Source organism: Brachypodium distachyon, chromosome 2 (genome assembly GCF_000005505.3).
Source record: "Brachypodium distachyon strain Bd21 chromosome 2, Brachypodium_distachyon_v3.0, whole genome shotgun sequence".
Taxonomy (NCBI): domain Eukaryota; kingdom Viridiplantae; phylum Streptophyta; class Magnoliopsida; order Poales; family Poaceae; genus Brachypodium; species Brachypodium distachyon.
Genome location: NC_016132.3, coordinates 27,190,982 through 27,214,602, shown reverse-complemented (window position 1 = coordinate 27,214,602; position 23,621 = coordinate 27,190,982). Strand labels below are relative to the sequence as shown.

The following is a 23,621-nucleotide window of genomic DNA, read 5'->3' as shown; positions in this document are numbered from 1 at the left end:
TATTAACAGGTGCGGCAATTCTGTAACCCAGTCTTAATGGGCTTTATGTGTGCTCGGTCTATCAAATCATCCAGTGAATAACCTGTCTAGTTTAGGTTTAGTGTGTTTTGAGTCTCTTGGATTGCTATACTCGTACACAGTGAATGAGTCAGTTCACTGATGAGAGGTTGAGTGGTGGCTCTCCAGAAAGGAACCCTATGTACCACTTGCACCCTGGGGTGTTGCACTTAACCAATTAGTTAATTCTATGATGGCATTAGTTTTGCTTAATACTATTTTTCCACATATACTACAATACAATACAATTTCTATAAATTGTGTCCCTTGTATATTTGTAGGAGATGGCCGAGAATGCTTCCACACTTTTCAATGTCCATGTTACTGAATTTGTTGATGCTATATGGGTAGCACTGAGAGACCCCAAACAGGCTGTACGTGAACGGGCTGTGGAAGCGTTGCGTGCTTGTCTTCATGTTATTGAAAAGCGCGAGACGCGGTGGCGTGTACAGTGGTAAGCATAATTTTGTCTGGGACCATCATTTCTAGTAACTCACTGTATAGTACAGTTAAGAGCATTGTCTATGGTTCCAATCCTTCATCTATAATCTTCTCATATTTGCGCCAAATACTGTAGTCCATATTTGCTTGGGGTGATTATTCATCCACTTTGATTAGTTAGGGATATTTTTTTGGCAAAATTAACAAATGGCATTTTCTTATTTTCATAAACTGAATCTGAAACTCGAGAAGCATACAGCGAAACCAAAAAATTAAATCTGGTTGTTTGGGTATTTTGTTTGTGAAGACTACCAAGAGATTTGAATGTTTATGCTTTGCGCATTTGATGCGTTCTTTGATTGTGGTTGCATATTCAGATCCTATTGCGGCTGCTACTGCTGTTCCCTTGATTTACCCTATTGGTCAAGGAATCTTCTCTGTTGATCAATCAATTACTAAACTGAACTAAATAATAGTGCACCAGTGAAAAAAGATCGCTGCTAGTATTTCATTGAGATGTCATGGAAAGTCTAGCAATTTCAGCCTAAGTTCCACTGTAACCGATTTCTGGAAGGCAAAAGACAGAAACAGAATATGTGAAACATATCAAATTTGGGAAATCAGAAATATCCTGCCACATTTGGATCTTAACAGTAGCATGCTTCACTAATTCTACTTGCTGACATGTGTGCCCTGTTTATGCGTAGGCATTTCAGCTTGGCAGCGTATGCTGGCAAGAGAAGTGCGGGTATTTACTAGTGAGTCAACCTGTGTCTAATGGGTGCATGAGCTTTCTGCCATATGATTAATCCGAATTTGGGGATATGGTCTCTGAATTGAACCGGTGACTTGACTAGCTGGCGTGATTAGCGATTAGAGTTTCTACCATGCTCTAATTAGTGATGAGTCCTTCTCTTAGTGTTGCAGAAGCAGCAAGTACTCCCCTACTCTGATTCGCAGTTTGTGTACCGGTATTTTCCAGAATGTATAGCACTGTTATCTTTGTTCTGTCTATTATTGTAGCAAATAGTCGTGACTAATTGGCATATCTGTACTGTTGTGACTCAACTCGACCATGTGAGCTAGTACTTTTGCCATTTTGTCTAGCTTACAATTTTAGTTGTTGATTTTACCAGGTATTACCGCATGTGTGAAGCAGCGCAGGTTGGACTTGGCAAAAATGCTTCTGTTCATAGCATACATGGCTCATTATTGGCTGTTGGGGAATTGTTGAGGTAACTTAAGAGTTCTGAAGTTTGTCAGAGTGTATTTTTCTCCTGGCTATTTCCTTCTATTTCTTTGACTATCGAACACATGTCTAATTTTGTCGACATTGTTTTAGCAAAGCAGCATTGAACAATTTTTTTTCTTGTGGCAACAATGCACAGCTTCTCATCCTCTGATTCTATTGTTGCATGAAAAATATTGCAGGAACACTGGAGAGTTTATGATGTCTAGGTACAGAGAGGTGGCTGATATAGTCCTCACATACTTAAAACACCGGGATCAACTTGTTCGTCGCAGTATAACATCACTTCTTCCTCGAATTGCCCACTTCCTGCGCGACAGATTCGTGACCAACTACCTAAAGGTTTAATGGTTTACGCTTCCACAGTTCTTGAACTAAAATATGTTCTTCTCTTTTGTACCTTTTACGTATCTTTCCTTGTATCAAACTTGCCATTTTCTAAAACCATGTCATAGCTTGATGATATTATTCTTATTCCCAGATTTGCATGGATCATATCCTCTTTGTTCTACGTACACCTGATGAGCGTGCTAGTGGGTTTGTTGCTCTTGGAGAGATGGCTGGTGCTTTGGGTGCTGAACTTGTGCCCAGTTTGCCCTTAATTTCCCCACATTTGCATGATGCAGTATGCTTCAGAACCTATATTGTACTCTAGTATTTACTTGAACTGTCCTGCTTAATGGCGTTTTTAATTCGCAGATTGCTCCTCGCAGAGGACGGCCATCTCTTGAGGCAATTACCTGCGTAGGAAGCTTTGCGAAAGCCATGGGTCTTGCAATGGAACCTCATATTCGTGGTGGACTTCTAGATGCCATGTTTTCTGCTGGTCTTTCTGAGAAACTTGTAGATGCACTTGAGTCTATAAGTACAAGGTATGCTTTCTTGGTTTGAATTCTTGTTTTATTCTGTGTTTGATATGATAATGCTACCTTCCCATTTTTTACAGCATCCCGTCTCTACTGCCAACAATACAAGAGCGTCTCTTGGATTGTATATCTCAAGCACTTCCTAAGTCATCCACGAGGCCAGGTGCTACTGTTAATCGAACAACCAGGTCAAGCAGTTTGCAGCAGTTTGTGGATTCTAATGGTCCAGTCCATGTCCAACTTGCACTGCGGACTCTAGCAACCTTCAACTTTAAGGTTTGAAATCTTCCGTAGAGCTCTATGATTGCTATTGTCTCTGGACTTCAAATATGCAATGGTTTCAGGGTCATGAGCTCCTGGAATTTGCGAGAGATAGTGTCACTCTTTATCTGGAAGACGAGGATAGCAGTACCCGAAAGGCTGCTGCAATATGCTGTTGCAGATTAGTTGCACACTCTTTTTCTGCTTCGTCTACTTCACAGTTTAGTTCAAATAGATCAAACCGGATTGGAGGAGCCAAGCGTCGTCGCCTTGTGGAAGAGGTCTGTTTCAAACTTCATTATGTGTTCATTAATTCTGTAACATGCACAGCTAAGCTATCCTGTCTGATGCTATTACTGCTTACTAGACATGCCTGTTATAACATGTTTTTCTGGGAAGAACGTGTAGCTGTGGTGAACGCTTTGAAATGCCGTATTATTAACTGTATGAATAATGTTTTGGTGATAGTTTTGTAAGCTGTATCAACAACAGATACAATCCGAACTCTCAGTTCCTATGCAAACATCTTGTGACATATCTTTCTTGATTGGACTTAATATAATAGCTTCGGAAGCATGTGGTGAAGTACTTTTCCTGATTGTAAAATTATTGAAGATTTATTTCATGCTGCTTCAGCTTTGTCACATTAAGTAATATATCTATACTTTAATACTGCCTAGTGCCGACACCACATTTTAACTACTTCCTGTAACATTATACACGAAGACTTGTTGCATTTGAGGTGAAGTACAAAATGTGTAAATTTCTCACATCTGACAAAAGAAAATAGATATATTACTATAAGCTACTATAAGCTATTAGCTGAAAAAGCTGAAGCAACCACCTTTTTCGAAGTTAAGCTGGAATGGTCATAGTCTATTTGTGTAACTCCTTGATTCATATAGTCCAATTTGAAGAAAATATTTGAACTGGTAATAGCGTTTTGAAGGGCCTTCGAAGTGCCATATGAAAGATTCAAGCCTTTGATGACCATATACATATGTTGCTTTGAAGTAGTAAATTATTATTCTGCTCTACAACATGTGAACACCTGTCCCTTACTCCTTCAAGAATTAAGAAAATATGTCAACATCTATAGCTTGGGCAGTGTGGTGGAGCTTGATCATATGCCTTGCTCAACACTCTCTTATAGGCCCATGGTCCCATCGTGCATACGCTGCCATGCTATCAAGTGAATTTATCCTGTCTGATGGTCGTGATCTGCAGAACATCTTAACCAACCCCATCCCATATACTCTTTCTAGTTTGCAATTTTTGTCCAAGCCTTACCATGCGAATGGTCCAAGCTAGTGCCCCTCGTATGGCCCCTCCAAGGGGACATCAGATCTGGGAAATAGCTAATAAGATCAACCTTGTATGCTTCTGTTGAATAGCATACTACATCCGTTGAATCCATTTTGTAGCAATAAAGAAGGTGTAGAGAGTAGAAGTATTGCCATAAGCCCATAACTATTGATTTCTTTAATGAACTTGCATACTTACATTGTGAAATGACTATTTCTATGGTGGAACTATATTGTGAAACAGAGTGCATTCTCGTCAAAATACTGTTGGTACCATCAAAGTTTTTGTTCGTTGTTTTTAAGATGCAGGGGGTGGTGTTTGTTTGTTTCTTTGTGTGTGTGTGTGTGTGTGTGTGTGTGTTCTGAAGGGGGCAACCTCTAAAGGCTGATGTGGACCCAACTTGGATGGCTATGGCTACATGTTAGCTCTTCCTTTTTTCTTTTGCTCTCTATCTCCGTCTCCATCCCCATTTAATCCCCTATCTCGAACCCTAAACTTTTTGGTTTGTTTCATAGTTCTAGGACCAAATATGGAATTCAGGGCCAAAAGTGGACCTTTTCTAAATTAATAAACTAATGGGTCATTAGCCAATGCTACCTAGTATCTTAAGTTGCACTGATTGTATGCATGGCTATATGAAAATTAAGACTAAATAGGATTGTTGTTATTTTTGTAATACCAGCTGAGTAATTTATCAAATAGAACATTAGAGTTTGATATTAAACAATTGCATGATATGCTGTATGAGGAGCAGAGAGAGCAGTAGTAAGGTAGAGGGACTTTGCACCATAGCTATTTTGTACAGTCGAGACTTCTAGAATATTATTCCTGTTCTCATAGGTTGTAGGCGTTTGCTAACTTACCACAATACAAGATATGTGATTGCTTTACAAATACCATGAGATTAGAAGATTGAGAGCCTCTACTTGCCATTGCTTTAACAAATCACCAATGTACTTAGTTACTGCCTAACTGCTTCTATTAACATATATCATTAAATATACTTAGTTACTGCCTTACTGGACAATTGCAAATCAGTAGACTAAAACATCACAAGCAACCTAAATGAAGCAGAACATTGAAGTTGGGCCTTCTTGAGGAGGTGGCAGGTTCGTAGGGTCATGGTCCTGATGCAGCACAAAGTTGTGGAGGAGCAACTCCACCTTGCTGCTATAATATAAACAGCACAAATGTTGAAGGAACCACTTCAACGTGCTGCGCTAGATATCGCTCTAGGGGCGGGGAACTGCCAAGAGTTTACTCCAAACTCTTAACACACAAGATCTAATCCAAGATCTAAGACAAAGAACATAAAGTGCTCTTTATTGATAGGTAGTGGTACATAATCTGCCCCAAGATAGAGGTGTGGACCTCTATTTATAGGTCTCATGAGCCTGCACTACTTAGCTCTACTTAGAACTAGAAGCTTCTAGGGAACACTACTCAAAGCTAGGAAAATATCCTAGTTACAACTTATAGTAGAATACTCTAGAAACTACCACAACACCTATGGCTAAAATACAAGTTACTTAGAATATAGCAGAAGTGTGTAGAAGCCTTGAGAGATCTGACTTCTACTTTTATTTTATTTTGATTTTCTCTACTGTCCCTCATCATCATGGTGGTTGGCTGCTGCATTGAACCCAGTAGAAAGGAGCTAGTGTGATGGATGGTGGACGTGGTGGTGTTGAGTGAGTGTGTCGGGTCAAGGCAAGTGTGTGTTCATCAGGCTACATAGAGAATCTTGGACGTTCACACAGACATGTCATTACTGACTAACTGTGGTTGTCAATCATGCTCCGATCATTGGTCTTTTACTGTTTGACACACACTTGATATTTTTTTTTTCAAACTTGGACTTGGTACGTATAGGTTGTCCACTCTTATGTTCTTATGTCACTGTTATACTGTACATTTTGATTTACAGAATATTGACCATGTTGACATTCTTGTGTTTCCCTGCAGATAGTCGAAAAACTTCTTATTGCTGCAGTTGCTGATGCTGACGTTGGTGTTAGGAGTTCAGTCTTCAAGGCTCTATATCGGAACCCGACCTTTGATGACTTTTTGGCCCAAGCTGACATCCTCACTTCAATTTTTGTTGCCTTAAATGATGAGGTACACTGTGTTACATGTTTATCATGTAGAGTGGGTTATTAAATACTTAGATATATTACCAGATGCTTTCACCATATCTGGTTTAACTTATCCTTATTGTTTCTTCTTTTATGAAAGTGTATTTTTTGTAACAGGGTCTTTATGAAAGTACTGTTTAAATACAAAAACTTTGCAATAAAAAATACCATGATTTGCAATATCTATGTTAGAACACAAATATTATGTTATTTACTTTGCACTTGTCCAATTCATGTTTCTTTCGTGTAGAGTAAGAAAAATTCTGAAAAGGATGGACTTTGCGATCGTTGACGATTTTCTTTTTTACTCTTTGTCGTAGGAGTATGGCGTCAGGGAATTGGCAATATCAGTTGCAGGCAGATTATCTGAAAAAAATCCTGCATATGTACTGCCTGCCCTTCGTCGCTATCTTATACAGTTGCTGACCTATCTTGATCAAAGGTTTAGAGCAACCTAAACCAAATCCATATCATGTTGCCCCAGCTTCATGCTTCTGAATATCTTTCTGCTCTTTGCAGTATGGATAGTAAGTGTAGAGAGGAAAGTGCTAGATTGTTGGGTTGCTTAATTAGGAGCTGTGCACGGTTAATACTTCCTTATATTGCTCCAATTCACAAGGTTAGTAACAGATGAGATCAGTGATACTGTTTCTTCTGCTAGTCTCTTAGTCTTACTCCGTAGTTCCATATTGTTTTTTTTTTCAGGCTCTGGTGGCTAGACTTTGTGAAGGAGCAGGGCCAATGGCTAATAATGTGCTTGCTGCAGGAGTGCTTGCTACTGTTGGAGAACTGGCCAAAGTGGTATGTCTTTCTCCGTCATGTGATGTTTGTTTCATTTCAGCCCCTCTGCTTTTACAAAAGTTCAAACTAAGCTAATCGTATCTTGTGATAGAGGATCCAATAAGAACTTCTCTGAAAGTAGACGGTGCAATGGGCCTTTCTCCTGCCACTTACAGTTTACTTCAAACTTTCATTGCTTGACTTGTGATAATTTATGCTCTGCATGATAGGGTGGTTTTTCAATGAGGCAGTATCTTCCTGAGCTAATGCCTCTAGTCGTGGATGCTCTTTTGGATGGTGGTGCTGTGAGTAAGAGGGAAGTGGCAGTAGCAACCCTTGGACAAGTTATTCAAAGCACAGGGTATATTCCTTTTTTGTTCTCTCATTTACTACCTATACACTCCATATTATGTACAACATATTACCTGTTACATTACATACTCCCTAAATTGTATCAAAAGGACATGGGTGCAACTACACCCAGCTAGTAGTACGGAAAAGCCTCCTACAAAAGTCATGGGCCTCTCTGCAACAACGGTCCAGGGCGAACGCAGAACCACCTCTTCCTGGGATGGCCCTTCAGTCTTGTCTGCTGGCACAAATTCAGCACGCAGTGGATCGCCAATGATGACCTTGATCAAATGATGCCACCAACGGCAAACTGACTTTCAGCAGCCTTTCTTCATGGAAGTGTTCATCAGTGCAGCTTGGCCATTTGTGAATAGCGGAACTGACATATTGATGCCGTGTTCGCCTAGTATTGCGTCCTGGAAACACCTATTTAGAAGACGGTTAAGCTTCTTGCCCTTTAGATTCAAGGAGTCCAGAACCCCTCTCTGTATCTGGATTGATTCTATTATTGCTTAACCTCCTAGCTTGTATATAAGAGCTGGATGCATATTCCCCATATCCTCTCGCGAACATTTCCCCTATTAGTTTATAAAATTTATGCTGCGGCGTACTCCCTACACTAAGTTAAATAATTGGAGTCATAGGCCAATTCTAGATTTGGCAGGCCACATGGGCCTAGTCATCTTATAAGCATTTTATATGTAACACTCCGTAGGTATTGAGTCTTCCTCCTTTCCTGAAAAATTCACTCTTATTGGGTGGTATCCCTTTGTGTTTGAAATAGTTAACTTCTATTCCTGCATTGCGTGCGCTAAGGATTTTTGACCCTTGATAATAATTTACTAATATGTAAGATGGTTGCATCATAGCGTCTATGTACTTGTTTTCATATATGTTGCAGTAGTTAATTTCATTATAATCTTTATATATTGCTGCGGCTTGGTCATCACTAGTATTATCTGTTTTTTCATGGATGCATCAGCTATGTTATTGCTCCCTACAATGAGTATCCTCAATTGCTTGGCTTACTCTTGAAATTGCTGAATGGTGAATTGGAATGGTCAACCAGACTGGAAGTGCTGAAGGTATTTTTTTGACCAATCTTTGTTGTTTCATGAAATTCTATACCCGTGTTCAATCAACAAAGCAATGTTTTTCCAGGTTTTAGGGATTATGGGTGCATTGGACCCTCATGCACATAAGCGTAATCAACATAATCTACCTGGTCAACATAGAGAGGTTCTACGGCCAACAATTGAGACTGCACAACATATCGTTTCCATGGAAGAGACACCAACTGATTTCTGGCCATCTTTTTCAGCATCTGAAGACTACTATTCGACAGTATGGTTTATGTTAGTTTTATTGGAAACATGAAGGATTCCTGTGTTAGCCAATCTAACCTTAATCTCTATTGCTAGGTTGCAATTAATTCTCTGATGCGAATTCTCCGAGATCCTTCACTTTCAAGTTATCATCAAATGGTTGTTGGCTCTCTTATCTTTGTTTTTAAGGTAAAATATTTCTGCTTTGAATAGTCTTTTTTGTTTCAACTTTTTTTTGGCAGTGTTACCACTTTAACATCTTTTGTTTTCTTCTTGATACATTTCGAGCTAGTCAATGGGCCTTGGCTGTGTTCCTTATTTACCAAAGGTGAGAGACCCAATTTCCTTTAATTTACTGCAAGTCCTTTGCATTTTATAGCAGTCTGGTTTCGTTTGATTCCTCATGTTTGTACAATCCTGATGTGACTCATTGTCTCTGATTTACTCCGATGCACATACATGAAACATTGTGGCTGATACTCGGACATGCATGCCCTTGATTTTTTTAATTTTCTGACTGATTCATGTTACTTCTGGAATCATAACTGATTTGGGTGAAGAACCAGTTTGTTGCATTAGTCGAAGTCCTCTTGTCCACGAAACTAATTGATGATTTGTGGGGATTTGCATAGTTTTGACAACAATTTTAGATTTCAATTTTAATTACCAGATAACCTCTTTATGTCACTAGAAAGTTGTACCTGGCAATTGTTTTCAAACAGTATCAGTCGTTTTTCCAAGATTTGCTTGATGGGGCCTATTCGTTTTAACAGCTACTGTTTTCCTTTGGTTGACTGAACTGCAATCAGAAAGTTTAACTCTTATAGTTTCAAGCTTTCAGTTATATCGGGTTTGGGTATAAGGCAAATGATCTGGCCCACTTGTCTCTTTGTGGGAGAAGTTGGAATAAATGTTACACATAAATTTCTGACACTCTCTCTTTTGATTGGAAGGTTCTCCCTGAGCTATTCCGTGCTGTTCGCATGTGCGAGGATGGTGGTTTGAAAGAGTTCATAACCTGGAAAATTGGGACATTAGTATCTATTGTTAGGCAGGTAAGATGAGCCTTCTATCATTCTTAGAAGATGCTTTCTGTTGAGGTTGATATCTAGCATATCTTTTAAACATTACTTATTTCCAGCACATCCGGAAGTATTTACAAGACATACTATCTCTTGTCTCCGAATTATGGATCTCCTCGTTCAGCTTGCCTGCACCAAAGCGGACCATACAGGGTCCACAGGCTTCTCCAGTAATATACTCCTCTGTTACTGTTATTATTTTGTTCTGTTGGTAATTTAATACGGGCTTCATACCTACAGCTTATAACTTCTCTAGATGAGGTATGGTGACATGCTTGTCATGGGAAAGATAACAAGAACAGTAAATTGCAAATATCTTCAGTCTTGTCTTAGTGGAAACTTGATTTTCAACTCCTGTCGTCCCACCTACATTTTTATTGGGAAAAGTCTATTGCCTACCTAAAGTATTTTCTTGTCTCACTTTATCCCTAAAAGTATTTTGGTTCATTTAACCTCCCAAACTATGACCTTCGGGCTTGGTTTCACTTCACCCCTGAGTGATTTTGGATGGCATTTTTTCTTAGAGAAGGTGAAAAGCTTTGAGTCCCAATGCACTGATAATACAATTTTGTACAAGCCTAAGGCTATGCTATTACAACCAAGCACCCGCGGCAATGCCACATCCAATCGACGAAAATTTGACTAATACAACATATGCATAACAAACAAAACCTTGTCCTAAACATCATCCATGCCTGTACCCAGGATGCAGCACACCGGCTGAAATTTCCGTCACCTGGAAAGAGAATCTAGCTCCCCAAAGGTCAGAACCAGGCCACACCAGCTTTTTAGAAAGGATAGCTGTCCTGTCAATCATGAGTTTCATATCACCACTAGGGACGTCAGCGCCATCCTGATGTGACCTCACACCTCACCCCCACTAAGTAGGTCAGGTCTAGCGTGACCCGAACAATGGGAGATGATTGATAGTCAATCCCTGCGCCCTGAATGCAACAACCCCACAAACCGCTGCACCCCTCATCTGCAATGGCCATCTGCCCACCCGACATGCTGTCTGTCCCATGACGCAGACCACCTCCACTCGGATAGGCCAGTTGGAGTCTACCCAACGCCGCAAAAGCAACTAGCACAAGCATCGTGCCGTCAGGATGTGACAACGTGAGTTCCTCCGTGGTCAGAACACAATGCCAAAGTTGCAAAACTTGCATGTTCAAAACTCCCCAAAGAACATGGCTCCCACAACCCAAGACGCATGCCCCTGGATCTAGCCCACTTCTGCCCTAACATCGGCAAAAACGGTAGTGATGACACACTCTCGAGAACATCAAGAGCCGTGCCCGTCAACAACCTCTGTTGCCCCCCCCCCCTCCCCACCCACCAATAGTTACCGAGTGTCGCATGCTAGGGAGTATCATTCGTGCTAACCAAGGTCTTAGCATCGCTGCACAAACCTAGAAGCTGGCCCGTGGCCCGGTGTGCAGACTGACCTAGGTCCACGGCACGCAGCAATATCTTCACGTGGTTGACATCCCGGGGCCATGACAAGTGCCTAGATTCATGGATGTCAAAAGGCGGATGATGTAGCCATAGCACAATGTCACCAGCAAGGTAGATCCACTAGTGCCCGTAGAAGAGTGGGAAGAGCTGTGTGCAAGGTGCCGCTTCTTCCTGAATCAAGTATATTCGATATGGCCATCCTTTTGGCAGGAGGTCCAATCCAATGAGGACGGCAACATAGAGAAGGGCCTCTATCACCACCTGTGGGGCCGTTGAAGGACATGGGGCACTCAAACAAAGAGCAGGCGGTGTAGAAGTTGGTGGAATAGGCGGACAAGCAGCTACCACAAAAGGGAAGTAGTCGAGAACCACACGGACGAGTCTATGCCGCACATCTCTGGGGCTCAAAAAGAGCGATGCAAGGTTGATGGCAAAGAGCTGGTGCTCTGGGGCTCAAACTTAGCAGAGACGTGTCGAGAACTCATACACCTGCTGGAACTCCATATCAACACGGACAGCCACACGTCACGGGCAAGCGCGACAAGCTGACAACGAACAGTTCGAAGAGAATCCAGCTGACACCATACGGCCGAGCTCTGAGTGAAGAACTCGTAAACTGTGGCATCGCCATCCTGAAGAGAGTTCTCCTGGCGAACCACTACAGACCATTGCCGGAGGGCTCGTAGCACTTACGAAGGTGAGTCCACATCTCGAAGGCCGAAGACACTCAGAGGAAAAGTATGGCAGGACACTGGAGGAAAAGACAAGACAACAACATCTCAGGCATCATCATCAACTCAAGTGCAGGTGGTCAGCAAAACACGGCATGAGTGTAAAGCCTCCCAGTAGTCATTGACGGCCTGATGTTGTGCAATATCACCAGCAGCCTTATCAGTAGCACTCTTATCAGCAACAGGCATATCACATGGCGCAGAGGCTACATAGGAGCAACTGGAGAAGGCGTACAAGGGACCTCCCCAGAGAGGACGCAAAAGTCTAGGCATGTGCGAGATGAAGTAAGTGTAATTAACAACGTCAAAAATCACCGGGCAGCAGGCAGGGGGAAACGTTGCTCTGTGACGACGACATTGTACTATTCTGATTTTTTATACCTTCACGGTAGTAACCTGATCAAGCCAAATTAGGGAAAAGTATATGGGGGTGGTTCCACCAAAGCTGCAGCAGCGGAGGCTAGTGGCGGTGGAGGCCGGTGAGATACGGTGAGGCAGGCGAGCAGTAGAACCGATGGCAGGTTGATCTTGGTGAGGACGGCAGCAAAATGCTGGGTACTAAAGAAATCGATCAACTGGAATTGTTCAGGACGAAATCGATAACGTGTATAACTCTTAACAGGTTAAGTATTCACCATGTGGTATTGTGAGTTCTGTTATTCTGTATAGTTTAGGTTGTCTCTTGGCTCTTGGTTACCTGTTGATAATTGGGTCCACCCAAACTGATTCTTTAGCTGGGCTGAGTGACTGTTTTTTCTGACCATCGCTTGTGAGAAATCCAGCTTAAATGATATAATTCCCATGTATTCCTATAACTATCTGTCATGTATCACATAAATTTCTTGATTATTGTGACTCTGATGTTTCATATCATGATATTCTTATTGACTATGTTGCTTCTCCAGGTTCTTCATCTTGTTGAACAACTGTGCTTAGCATTGAATGATGAATTCAGAATGTATTTGCTCCATATTTTACCGAGTTGTATTCAAGTCTTGGGGGATGCTGAACGCTGCAATGATTATTACCATGTTCCTGATATATTACACACACTTGAAGTTTTTGGCGGTATGTATCCATCTCCTACTTTATTTTTCATGTTCTTAATGTATATTTGATCAAAGTAACATCTTGGGTTGCACCTTTTAGGAAATTTGGATGAGCACATGCACTTGGTTGCTCCGGTGCTTGTTCGTTTATTTAAAGTGGAGCTAGTTGATATTAGACGGCGTGCCATTGTCACTTTGACTAAGCTTATACCTAGGGTGCAGGTTGGTTGATGTTCTAATCCAGTTTGACATCGTCCAAAAACATCTTGGTTTCACAAGCTCCTGTGCTTTTTTGTTGCACATGATGGATCTTTGAAATTTCTTGTGCAGGTTGGTACTCATGTGTCTGCTTTGGTTCAGCATCTGAAGCTTGTTTTGGATGGGTAAGATTTATGGTTACTGGGTTAGAAAGGACTTTCTATTTTCTGTATATTTCTTGGATACTTGATATTTTTTCCTTTTTGATTATTATACTCCCTCCGTCTCATATTAAGTGACTCAAATTTTCCCAAATATGGATGTATCTATGTTTAAAAAGCGTCCAGATACATGTAATAGAAAGTCACTTAATATGGGACGGAGGGAGTAGCATATTTTATGACCACAACATTATCTCTACTTTCCAAAAAAGTTTATCATATTTTATTCCTTCTGTGTTGTGTGTCACTTTTGTTAACTTGACCGTTATTTTCCTCTTCGACTAGGAACAATGATGATCTACGGAAAGATGCTGCTGAGGCACTCTGCTCACTCGCACACGCTCTTGGAGAAGAATTTACCATTTTCATACCATCAATACGCAAACTTCTTGTGAAGCACCATTTGCGGGTATCTTATTTCAATTTATGATGAACTTTTTTTATGGCTTGGTCTAATATCCACAATTTGTTTTCGTACAGTACAGAAAATGGGATGAGATTGAAAATCGATTATTAAGGCGAGAGCCCCTCATCTCCGATAACATGTCTGTACAAAAGTACACACAGTGTCCACCTGATGTCATTAGCGACCCCCTTGATGATGTTGATGGCGTTCCCTCTGAGGAAGCTGATGAAACACAACGGCAACCAGGAAGTCATCGAGTAATATACTTTGCTGTTTCAACTGAAAATTTATAGATTTTCTTAATTTTATTCTGCTTCTTGTTAAGTGTTGTTTTCGTTGTTGTTTTCACCATTTAGCCTAGTTTTAAGACATCAAAGCTCACTCTTGTCCTTAAAACTGTTTGATTTTTGTGAAGACTGTCATACCTGGGAAGATCTTGGTTCTTTATCTGAAATCATAAATTCCTAATGTTGTATTGTTCAGTGTTCTAAGCTGGAGCCGTAACAACCGTACATGCACCCTCTTAAGCATTCATGGTAGCTGCGCGTGTCAATGCCGCAAACCTGCATATGCTTTTAACTGGGGAATGATCACTTTGCTAATCGCTTACTGCTATTTAGAAACAAAGACTGGAACTGCTTGAACTTGACCATTCACTAGAACAGCCAATTATGTCATTGAAAAGTCATCATATTAATGAGATGCACTTCAGGATTTGCAACAACTTGTGTTTCTTTGAGCTGTCAAATACTCCCTCCGAGCACAAATATAAGTTGTTTTTACGATGTAAACTTTTCTCTAACTACATCTTGAGGCACACCAATCTCATTCCCTCCTATGCAAAGGCTGAGATGCGAGCTGTGGCTCTCTTGACAGTAGAGGTTACTTGGCTCTGATCTGCTAGGGGGTCAGATATGTATATAGTCCACATATATTATCCTCATTGTATAATGGATATATACTGGCCTGTGGCCTCATGGGAATACAAGTTTCTGGAGGGGACACAGCGTTGGCAGCTAGCTGGTTAGGTAAATAAAAAGAATGTTTGAACCTCTGTGAGTAGTTTTCTAGGGGCTGTGTTGCTTGCCTTTTAGGCTGCTGTTTGTGCGGTTCTCTTCTATTTTCTTTGTTTGTAGCCACTAGGTAGCAGATTCTTGTATTTGATGGTTTGCTTCTCTCAGAAAATGATTTAGAAAAACCATTTAGTTTTATTCTCCTGCTCATCTCTTTCATGTAGCTCTAGTTTTTTTCCTTCCACTAGTATATTTAAAAATCTAGGCTTCTGGCTACGGCAGGTCAATGATGTTCGGTTGAGAAGTGCTGGCGAGGCTTCTCAGAGAAGTACTAGAGATGATTGGACTGAATGGATGAGGCACTTCAGTATTGCACTTCTCAAAGAGTCACCATCACCAGCTCTACGTACTTGTGCAAGGCTAGCTCAGCTTCAGGTGAAGTAGTTGTGATTCTTCATAATGTGTAAGTCATGCTGTGAAGTATTTTCTGACATAAATATCCAGCCCTCTGTTGGTCGCGAGTTGTTTGCTGCGGGTTTTGCAAGTTGCTGGGCCGAAATGACCGAATCATCCCAGGAGCAACTAGTGAGAAGTCTCAAGACAGCATTCTCATCTCAGAACATACCTGCAGAAATTCTTGCGACGCTGTTGAACTTGGTTAGTTGGATCTTCATTTTGTTTTTACAAATTTCATCAATTGTTTCCCTGTTTCATTTATTAATTTGTTCCCTTCTATAAGTAGGCAGAGTTTATGGAACATGATGAGAAACCCCTTCCAATTGATACTAGACTGCTTGGCGCACTTGCTGAGAAGGTTAGTTGTATTATTGTTTTTTTGTTTGTCTTTGGCATATCTGGCTGATCTTCATGAGCGTGGGTGTTTGATTGATACTTCTGTACTATTTTTTTCAGTGTCGAGCATATGCCAAAGCCCTACATTATAAAGAAATGGAGTTTGAGGCTGTATTTTCCAAGAAGATGGGGGCAAATCCGGTTACGGTGGTTGAGTCACTTATTCATATTAATAATCAACTACACCAGCATGAGGTTGATTCCTGTGTCATATGAAAGGATTAAAGTCTTATCTCTTATAGTTTTTAAATCCTTTTTGTTTTATTTCTACAGGCAGCTATTGGAATATTGACTTACTCACAACAGCATCTAGAAGTTCAGTTGAAGGAATCCTGGTATAGTTAACAGTTGCATGGGCCTATTGTCCCATGCTTCTTTGTTTAGTTGGACAAAGATTTATTTTTTTACATTTTGCATGATCCCTATCTGGCATTTTTAACTAATGGCTCAAAATGGTAAATATGGTTGAGAACTTGCTGCAGTAAGATCCATCATTAGTAATGTTTTCAGTCACAGTTTTTATGATCTCTATGACTATCTGGCATTTTAACTAATGGCTTGTCTTTTGATAAATATGGTTGAGACTTGCTTCAATAAGGTCCATCATTAGTGATGCTTTCAGTATCTTGTTTTAAAAATCTGGTTAAATATGGTTTAATGTAGGTATGAGAAATTGCACCGTTGGGATGAGGCCCTAAGGGCATATACTGTGAAGTCATCTCAAGCATCTGGCCCATTACAAAACTTGGATGCTACATTGGGTAGGGCATTCATGTACTTTTTGTTGTTTCTTCTGTCTTACCCTCATTGCGAAAGACTTGTCACTTTCAGAATCCTGAGAAATGATTTGCTGAGATATCCTATTTACTCCCCAGTCACCCCCACTTGAGTACTTAATTATTTCTTATGGTGCATTTTGGTCATATTCTATACAAAAGATGATCGAATTGATTCCACTGGTCAATAGTGCTAAGCAAAAGATAAAGGGAGTATTATTTTTGCGTAATATTTATTAAAGAAATCTTTCTAGTATATGTAATGAAGGTAGCTGTAATGAAGGTAGCTAAGTGAAATTCATGATATGTTAGGGCGGATGAGGTGTCTAGCGTCCTTGGCTCGTTGGGAAGATTTGAGCACATTATGCAGGGAGCAATGGACTGGCGCAGAACAATCTGCTCGGCTGGAAATGGCTCCAATGGTTGTGTATATGTGTTCTTATCCATTTATAGGTAACTTTAACATGTAAATTTATTATCATTTTTCTTTTTGCTTCAGGCTGCAAATGCTGCTTGGCATATGGGTGAGTGGGAACAGATGTCTGAATATGTTTCTCGTCTGGATGATGGGGATGAAAACAAGCTCCGGTTGTTGGGTAACACAACAGCTAGTGGTGATGGAAGCAGTAATGGTGCTTTCTTTAGGGCTGTTCTTTCAGTTCGTTGCAAAAAGGTAGATTATTTTCCCAGTGTGAGCTCTGGTTACAATTTTTCCCCACAGTTTGATATATGTGTTCCGTTTGCAGTATGAAGAAGCTCGTGTATATGTTGAGAGAGCTCGGCGGTGTTTGGCAACTGAACTTGCAGCATTGGTACGACATGTAGCATTGTATAATACTCTTTCTTATGATTTCAGTGATTAAACTTTCATCTAAATTTCTTTTTAATTCTGTTATTCATATTATAGAGTTATTTTGTGTACCTTGGTTTTAAATACTTGCAACACTAATTGTTGTTTATGCTGTGATTTTGCACAACGCAGCAAGCCAGCAACCACAAACTGGCTCTCATTCAACTGAATTGCTAATAGTAAAGACCATGTTTAGATGTTAGGCAAGGGGAGGGAAGTTCTAGCGTTGGTTGGCATGGAGGCATTTGCTGTAGATAAACAATCTTGCTTTTAGTCCACAAAATTCTTCCCCGAGGCAGAGTCAAATTGCTTTCTAGTCTGGGCAAGCAAGCCTATTGCCAGCAAGGGAGCCGAACTCATACTCTTGCATAGCATCTTTTGCCCCCAGTGTCTTCTGCCGTGTCAGCCGCCTGCAGCTCCAAAAACTGTGTGAGTTCCCAGCCGCTAGGGGGACCACCCAGCTTGGCACAGAGTTCACCTTGTTATTCCATGCATTAATTAATACAGTCATATAGTTCCCTTGCAGTTCATTGTTCTGTGTTCATATATTGATGAAAAGCACTAAGATCACTTGTTGTGCATTGCTGAAATGGAGAGTTGATTACTTGGGTCTGAGGAGTTACCGCCAGAAATGGGATGGTAACTGAAAAGCTCATTCATGGAGGTCTGCCTCTCTGGGCCGTAGCTCAAGTAGATTAATCTTACCCTTTCCTAGCTGGCAAAATGAACTATATATCCAAACATAGCTAAAGCTGCAGTTTTCTGTCCCTAGTGAGAATGACCATGTAATGGAATAGCAGTAGACTGAATGAAATGCTGCATATTGTGTAAAAACCTACAGGCATGCTTGATTTTTTTTTGAAGGATGAGCAGCATGCTTTTCCAGAGTGTTGGAAATACTTGTCTCATCTGAACTATTATATATTTAATGGACGCCTTAATTGTTTTCTTGCTTCATTCATAACTCAACACCTTCTAAAATCATACCTTTCTAGTTAGACATGACCTACCCTTGGGAGTTGGGAGATAGTGTTGTAATCAAAATATGAAAGCTGGGACTTGTTCTGTCAGTTAGTCCCAACATAATAAATTCCTTAATGATGTTTACCCATGTACACATTTTTTATACTAGCATTCACTCATTTGAAACCTGTATTGCTCAATGATATATTGGTAAATGTTCTTTTTATCTCTCTTTATTTATAATCAATAAGAGGGGAACCTTTGGAACTCCATACATTGTGTAAATTATAGATGCAATACCTTTCTTTACGCTTCTGTAGTGAATTATTGTTGGCACTTGATGCACTTCTCTGTTTTCAGAACGTCTTTCTCTAATTCTGCCTCAAGAATTAAATTGTTTTACATACATTAGTGGTCTGCACTTCAAGAAGTTTGTGTTTTCCACCAAATATTTTCTGTGGCAATTCCCTTTCCCCTCTTTTGCGTAAGCCCATACTTATATGTTGTGAACTTGGTAGGTACTTGAGAGTTATGAACGTGCTTATAATAACATGGTGCGGGTTCAACAGCTTTCAGAACTGGAAGAGGTATTTTAATTTTGGTTTTATGTTCTAAAGAACGTTAGTTACTGGTTTTGATAACAAAACGGATGTTGTGTAATTCAGGTGATTGATTACTGCACTCTTCCCACGGAAAGTCCAATTGCTGATGGGCGAAGGGAACTTATTCGTAATATGTGGAACGAGCGCATTAAAGGAACAAAACGGAATGTTGAGGTTAGCTCTTTGTTAATAAATGCTGCATTCTAGCTTGTACTATGGTCATTTTCCTTATTGACTTTAAAAACATTCATAGGTGTGGCAAGCTCTACTTGCTGTTAGAGAGCTGGTTCTTCCTCCTAATGAAGACAGAGATACCTGGATAAAATTTGCTAAACTTTGTTGGAAGAGTGGACGTATCAGTCAGGCTAAATCTACTTTAGTCAAACTCTTGCAGGTAAAAATTGTAGTTACCACTAATCAGTGTGTGCCTGTTTAACTAATCAGTCCTCCCTATAAAACAAATAGTTTCCTGTTGCTGTATGCAGTTTGACCCTGAATCTTCTCCTGAATTGACACTTTATCATGGGCATCCTCAAGTAGTACTGGCTTACCTTAAATACCAGTATGCTGTTGGAGACGAGCTGAAACGGAAGGATGCATTTTCTAGGCTACAGGTAAGCTTGTTATCACCCTTGTCCTCTAAAAACACATTGCAGCAGTCTTATACACTCAAGTGTTTATACTGGTGTACATTTTGTTTGTTGGGATAGGATCTGTCTGTGCAGATTGCTACTGCCACAAATAGTTACCCTGGAACATTAGTAAGCCAAGGTGCTGTGTCAAGTGCTGGAGTACCGCTGATTGCTCGTGTCTATTTGACACTTGCTAGCTGGAAGAGAGCACTGTCACCTGGGTTAGATGATGACGCCATCCAAGGTCTTAAAGTCTTCAGCTATTTCAGTCACTGCTTGTGTTCCTTTTTATTTCAAATAATTATAAATTTCTTCTTCCAGAAATATTGGTTTCGTACAAAAATGCCACACTGAGTGCCAAGGACTGGGGCAAGGCATGGCACTCGTGGGCTTTGTTCAACACTGAAGTCATGTCCCGCTATACTTTGCGAGGCCGGCCAGATATTGCTGGAAAATATGTTGTTGCAGCAGTAACTGGATATTTCTACTCTATTGCATGTGCATCTACAACCAAAGGTGTTGATGATAGCTTACAGGTAAATCTGCTCTTTTCTGTTTTTTGTTTTGCAAAATAGATTATGAGCAAATGCTGTATGAAATATATCTCATCCCAGTGCATCCTTAAAGTGCCTTCTACCTCGCTCTTTCTAGTGTCAAGACTGGCAAAAATTCAAGGTAAAATACAACCAATAGTCTATGAACGCACAACAAATGATCACTCGAGTCCACAAACTCACAAAACAACACACACTTCTTAAACTCGTCTTAGTGCTACACTTTAGTCTGAAAACGGTTCGGAGGACTAACAACGACCACGTGGCCGTCACGTCGGCGAAAGTATAGACCACCGGTTGGATAGCGCTAACTATTGGTTGTTTTCTTGCAAAGTTTGAGTCCGGCATCCTGCTGTTGTTCCTCTTCCTCGTCGCCATCCTCACCCACCTCTGCCTTGATGTGGCCATCGCCGATGCGTCGTTGTCAGTGTCGGGCGTTGCTGGTGTGGCCTCTGATGGCTGCAACGGCAAGTAGGAAGGAGCCCGTCATGCTAGTACTCGCAACAAACTGCTGCCCGTGGTTGCCACCATCTCCCCGACGCACCCGTGCACGCATTGCCCTTATGCCTAGCCACCATTGGCGTTGACCAGTACCCGGCAGCATCTCGCTGCTGATGACATGACCGGTACGATGGCGACGATAATGGCAAGCTAGGGCTAGGGATTTCTTGGGGAATGACAGGGAATCAAAAGGGGAATTGGGGCAGAGCACCTAGGTATTTAGCTGTCCCGGGCAACTTTGCAAAAGGGACCCTCCAGTTTCTCTTCTTCAAATCGCGATCCAGCCTTTCTCTGTTTTTACCCTCCTGAACCGTTTTTGGACTAGTGTAGTACTAAGATGAGTTTAAGGAGTTAAGTCACCTATGTGAGTTCGTGGACTTAAATGTTCTCTTGCTCCGAGTTTATGGACTAGCGGTGTATTTCTCTCAAAATTTGAAATATTTTTGTGCCTGTTAGTCATATTTGCACTATATTTACAAAGTACTGAAAGGTGATCAATGTGGTTCATAGCCATAACTTCTAGAATGGCCAGCACAGCAGCGACTCAGATTTGGTCTAAATATAAACTGCTAATGAACAATTGAAAAATAATTAATTCTCTCACATCTTCTCAATAGCATGAGAGTACTATGCCACTAAGTCATAGTTGCATGAAACATTTTTTATAATACCTTGCTTCTTGAATAACATTTTTAGATGATTATGTTTATATACTTTTGTAGGATATCCTTCGTCTCTTGACTCTTTGGTTCAATCATGGGGCTACTTCAGAGGTTCAAATGGCATTGCAGAAAGGCTTTTCACTTGTGAAGATTGAAATGTGGTTGGTTGTGCTGCCCCAGATAATTGCAAGGATCCATTCGAACAATCGAATTGTTAGAGAACTGATACAGGCATTGCTAGTTCGAATTGGAAAGGGGCATCCGCAGGTTTGCATTATTATTCTTAGCTTGAGAAAACTTTGGCTATGATTTGGATGTTCAACTAGAGTATCTCTGCTGCCTTCTTGTGCGGTTTACTAGGTGTCTTCATTGCTATAGCCACCGCAACAGAATTATAATTGTTGGTTTGATAACTGACACAAGAGTACTTGTCTCCATATCAGTGATCTAGGGAAACAATTAAACAAATTATAGAAGTGGAGTTATAGTGGAGAAAGGAAAAATGTGACCAGCCAAGCACTACCACGCGGGCATTGGTTAAAGAAAGTATTCACTCCGTCGAATGAAGTCTGCCTCATGGGAGTCAAACCCTGGTGGTTGGGTTGGTGCCCGTCCACCGCACCAACCTTCAGCAATATTTGGGCCTTGTTGCATCCCTCACTTTTAGTTCGGCCCACACTTTCAAATTTTAATCGTGCTAACTTTGTTTTTGCTGATATTTTGAGGACGGAATTATAGTGGAGGGTAAATGGAATAGTATTCTAAAGGATAAGAAACATTATTTTTTTTGAATAGGAAGCATTGTTTTGGGACATTCTTTATCTGTTTCCCAGTTGCATTAGATCACTGCAAAGTTACTACTGTATTATTTGGTTTTGCTAGTTGTTGTAGGCTTGAAGGTTTGTTGTTTCATGGGTAACTCAAAGTTCTGTAATTAAAAGAATTACACGGGTATATGTTCTTGTATTTTATGTGTTTAAGTTTTTCATTGAAAAAGGATAAGTTTTGTGTCCTCAAAAAGCAAAATTAGTGGTTAAAAATTGTGCTTCAGAGCATTACTTTTTCTCTGGGGTGCACAAATGTTTTTTTTTCATGAGAACTTACACACACAAAGGACACGAACATGTCTAAACATATTCAGACTATTTTTTACACTTAAGATATTTTTAACATTTAATGTTCATCCGGGAGCCATTTTCTTCGTTCCTGCTTTAACTTTGTCCAGGATTCCTTATGCTTTTTCTGGTGAAATGCGGTTGGGTCTTGTATGCCATTAACTAGCTGCTTTCTGGTGTTTTTCTTGTGATAATAAATCTATTCTTTATATTGTCCTGTGTTTTTTCAGGTTTTCAAATTTCCTTAGCTTAGTGCTTCTAATTGTAAATTCCATTGTGGTAACTCCTTTGACATCTTAAACAGGCATTGATGTATCCTCTTTTGGTTGCTTGCAAATCAATAAGTATATTAAGACAACGCGCAGCGCAGGAGGTTGTTGATAAGATCCGTCAGCACAGTGGAGGTCTTGTTGATCAGGTTAGTCATCCACCTGTTAAGATTTGAATGAAGTCACATAGCTTTCCTTATTCTGTTGATGTTGGTTGTTTCAGGCACAGCTTGTTTCAAAAGAACTGATACGAGTTGCCATTTTGTGGCATGAGATGTGGCATGAGGCTCTTGAGGAAGCTAGCAGGATGTATTTTGGTGAGCACAACATCGAAGGAATGCTTGCAGTACTTGAGCCATTGCACGCAATGCTTGAGAGGGGAGCTGAGACAATAAAAGAGAATACTTTCATTCAGGTGGTGTCCTTACTAAACTTTATCGTCCAGTTCTCATCAGATTATATCTTGACATAAATCTACTTCTCTTCCGTAATATTTTGGCTGGGTTACTTTCATGAGACAATGCACTGTATCAATACATTTTGGTTAGTTTTGAACAGTAGACCACTTGGTGCTTTGATTCCATTGAATTAGCAATGCTTAATATTGAATTTGCGTAAACTGTTTAATAGCTTATGTTATGAAAACTTATCCAGGCTTATGGACATGAATTACTGGAAGCCCATGAATGCTGCCTAAAATATCGCGCTACTGGAGAGGATGCTGAGCTAACTAAGGTTCATAAGACTGTCAATACGATAGCTTAGGCATTGTTTCTCCTTGAGTAATACTGAGCATAACTTATGTCTTCTGTAGGCATGGGACTTGTATTACCATGTTTTCAGAAGAATCGATAAACAGCTTCCCAGTCTTACAACTCTTGATTTGCACGTAAGCATGTTACATTATTTTTGGCCCG

At 40.5% G+C, this 23,621-nt stretch overlaps 1 protein-coding gene across 2 annotated transcripts in view; it reads left to right on the top strand.

Annotated features, from left to right (window-relative positions):
• LOC100835842 (serine/threonine-protein kinase TOR) overlaps positions 1 to 23,621 on the top strand; it is a 31,701-nt gene that overhangs the window by 2,114 nt on the left and 5,966 nt on the right. For both annotated transcript variants that reach the window (XM_003568577.4, XM_024460324.1), the window contains exons 5-47: positions 339 to 511; positions 1,635 to 1,733; positions 1,930 to 2,089; positions 2,229 to 2,372; positions 2,447 to 2,619; positions 2,694 to 2,889; positions 2,958 to 3,155; positions 6,145 to 6,297; positions 6,635 to 6,756; positions 6,834 to 6,933; positions 7,020 to 7,115; positions 7,325 to 7,455; positions 8,428 to 8,530; positions 8,607 to 8,789; positions 8,867 to 8,959; positions 9,063 to 9,098; positions 9,724 to 9,825; positions 9,912 to 10,022; positions 12,947 to 13,109; positions 13,191 to 13,312; positions 13,421 to 13,473; positions 13,795 to 13,918; positions 13,990 to 14,172; positions 15,211 to 15,363; positions 15,433 to 15,585; positions 15,671 to 15,742; positions 15,841 to 15,975; positions 16,054 to 16,115; positions 16,444 to 16,541; positions 16,869 to 16,978; positions 17,056 to 17,229; positions 17,303 to 17,368; positions 18,888 to 18,956; positions 19,035 to 19,145; positions 19,225 to 19,365; positions 19,457 to 19,585; positions 19,682 to 19,847; positions 19,925 to 20,139; positions 21,381 to 21,587; positions 22,740 to 22,853; positions 22,928 to 23,119; positions 23,359 to 23,439; positions 23,519 to 23,593. In XM_003568577.4, coding sequence (XP_003568625.2) covers positions 339 to 511; positions 1,635 to 1,733; positions 1,930 to 2,089; positions 2,229 to 2,372; positions 2,447 to 2,619; positions 2,694 to 2,889; positions 2,958 to 3,155; positions 6,145 to 6,297; positions 6,635 to 6,756; positions 6,834 to 6,933; positions 7,020 to 7,115; positions 7,325 to 7,455; positions 8,428 to 8,530; positions 8,607 to 8,789; positions 8,867 to 8,959; positions 9,063 to 9,098; positions 9,724 to 9,825; positions 9,912 to 10,022; positions 12,947 to 13,109; positions 13,191 to 13,312; positions 13,421 to 13,473; positions 13,795 to 13,918; positions 13,990 to 14,172; positions 15,211 to 15,363; positions 15,433 to 15,585; positions 15,671 to 15,742; positions 15,841 to 15,975; positions 16,054 to 16,115; positions 16,444 to 16,541; positions 16,869 to 16,978; positions 17,056 to 17,229; positions 17,303 to 17,368; positions 18,888 to 18,956; positions 19,035 to 19,145; positions 19,225 to 19,365; positions 19,457 to 19,585; positions 19,682 to 19,847; positions 19,925 to 20,139; positions 21,381 to 21,587; positions 22,740 to 22,853; positions 22,928 to 23,119; positions 23,359 to 23,439; positions 23,519 to 23,593 — 5,541 coding nt within the window. The remainder of the gene's footprint in view (positions 1 to 338; positions 512 to 1,634; positions 1,734 to 1,929; positions 2,090 to 2,228; positions 2,373 to 2,446; positions 2,620 to 2,693; positions 2,890 to 2,957; positions 3,156 to 6,144; positions 6,298 to 6,634; positions 6,757 to 6,833; positions 6,934 to 7,019; positions 7,116 to 7,324; positions 7,456 to 8,427; positions 8,531 to 8,606; positions 8,790 to 8,866; positions 8,960 to 9,062; positions 9,099 to 9,723; positions 9,826 to 9,911; positions 10,023 to 12,946; positions 13,110 to 13,190; positions 13,313 to 13,420; positions 13,474 to 13,794; positions 13,919 to 13,989; positions 14,173 to 15,210; positions 15,364 to 15,432; positions 15,586 to 15,670; positions 15,743 to 15,840; positions 15,976 to 16,053; positions 16,116 to 16,443; positions 16,542 to 16,868; positions 16,979 to 17,055; positions 17,230 to 17,302; positions 17,369 to 18,887; positions 18,957 to 19,034; positions 19,146 to 19,224; positions 19,366 to 19,456; positions 19,586 to 19,681; positions 19,848 to 19,924; positions 20,140 to 21,380; positions 21,588 to 22,739; positions 22,854 to 22,927; positions 23,120 to 23,358; positions 23,440 to 23,518; positions 23,594 to 23,621) is intronic.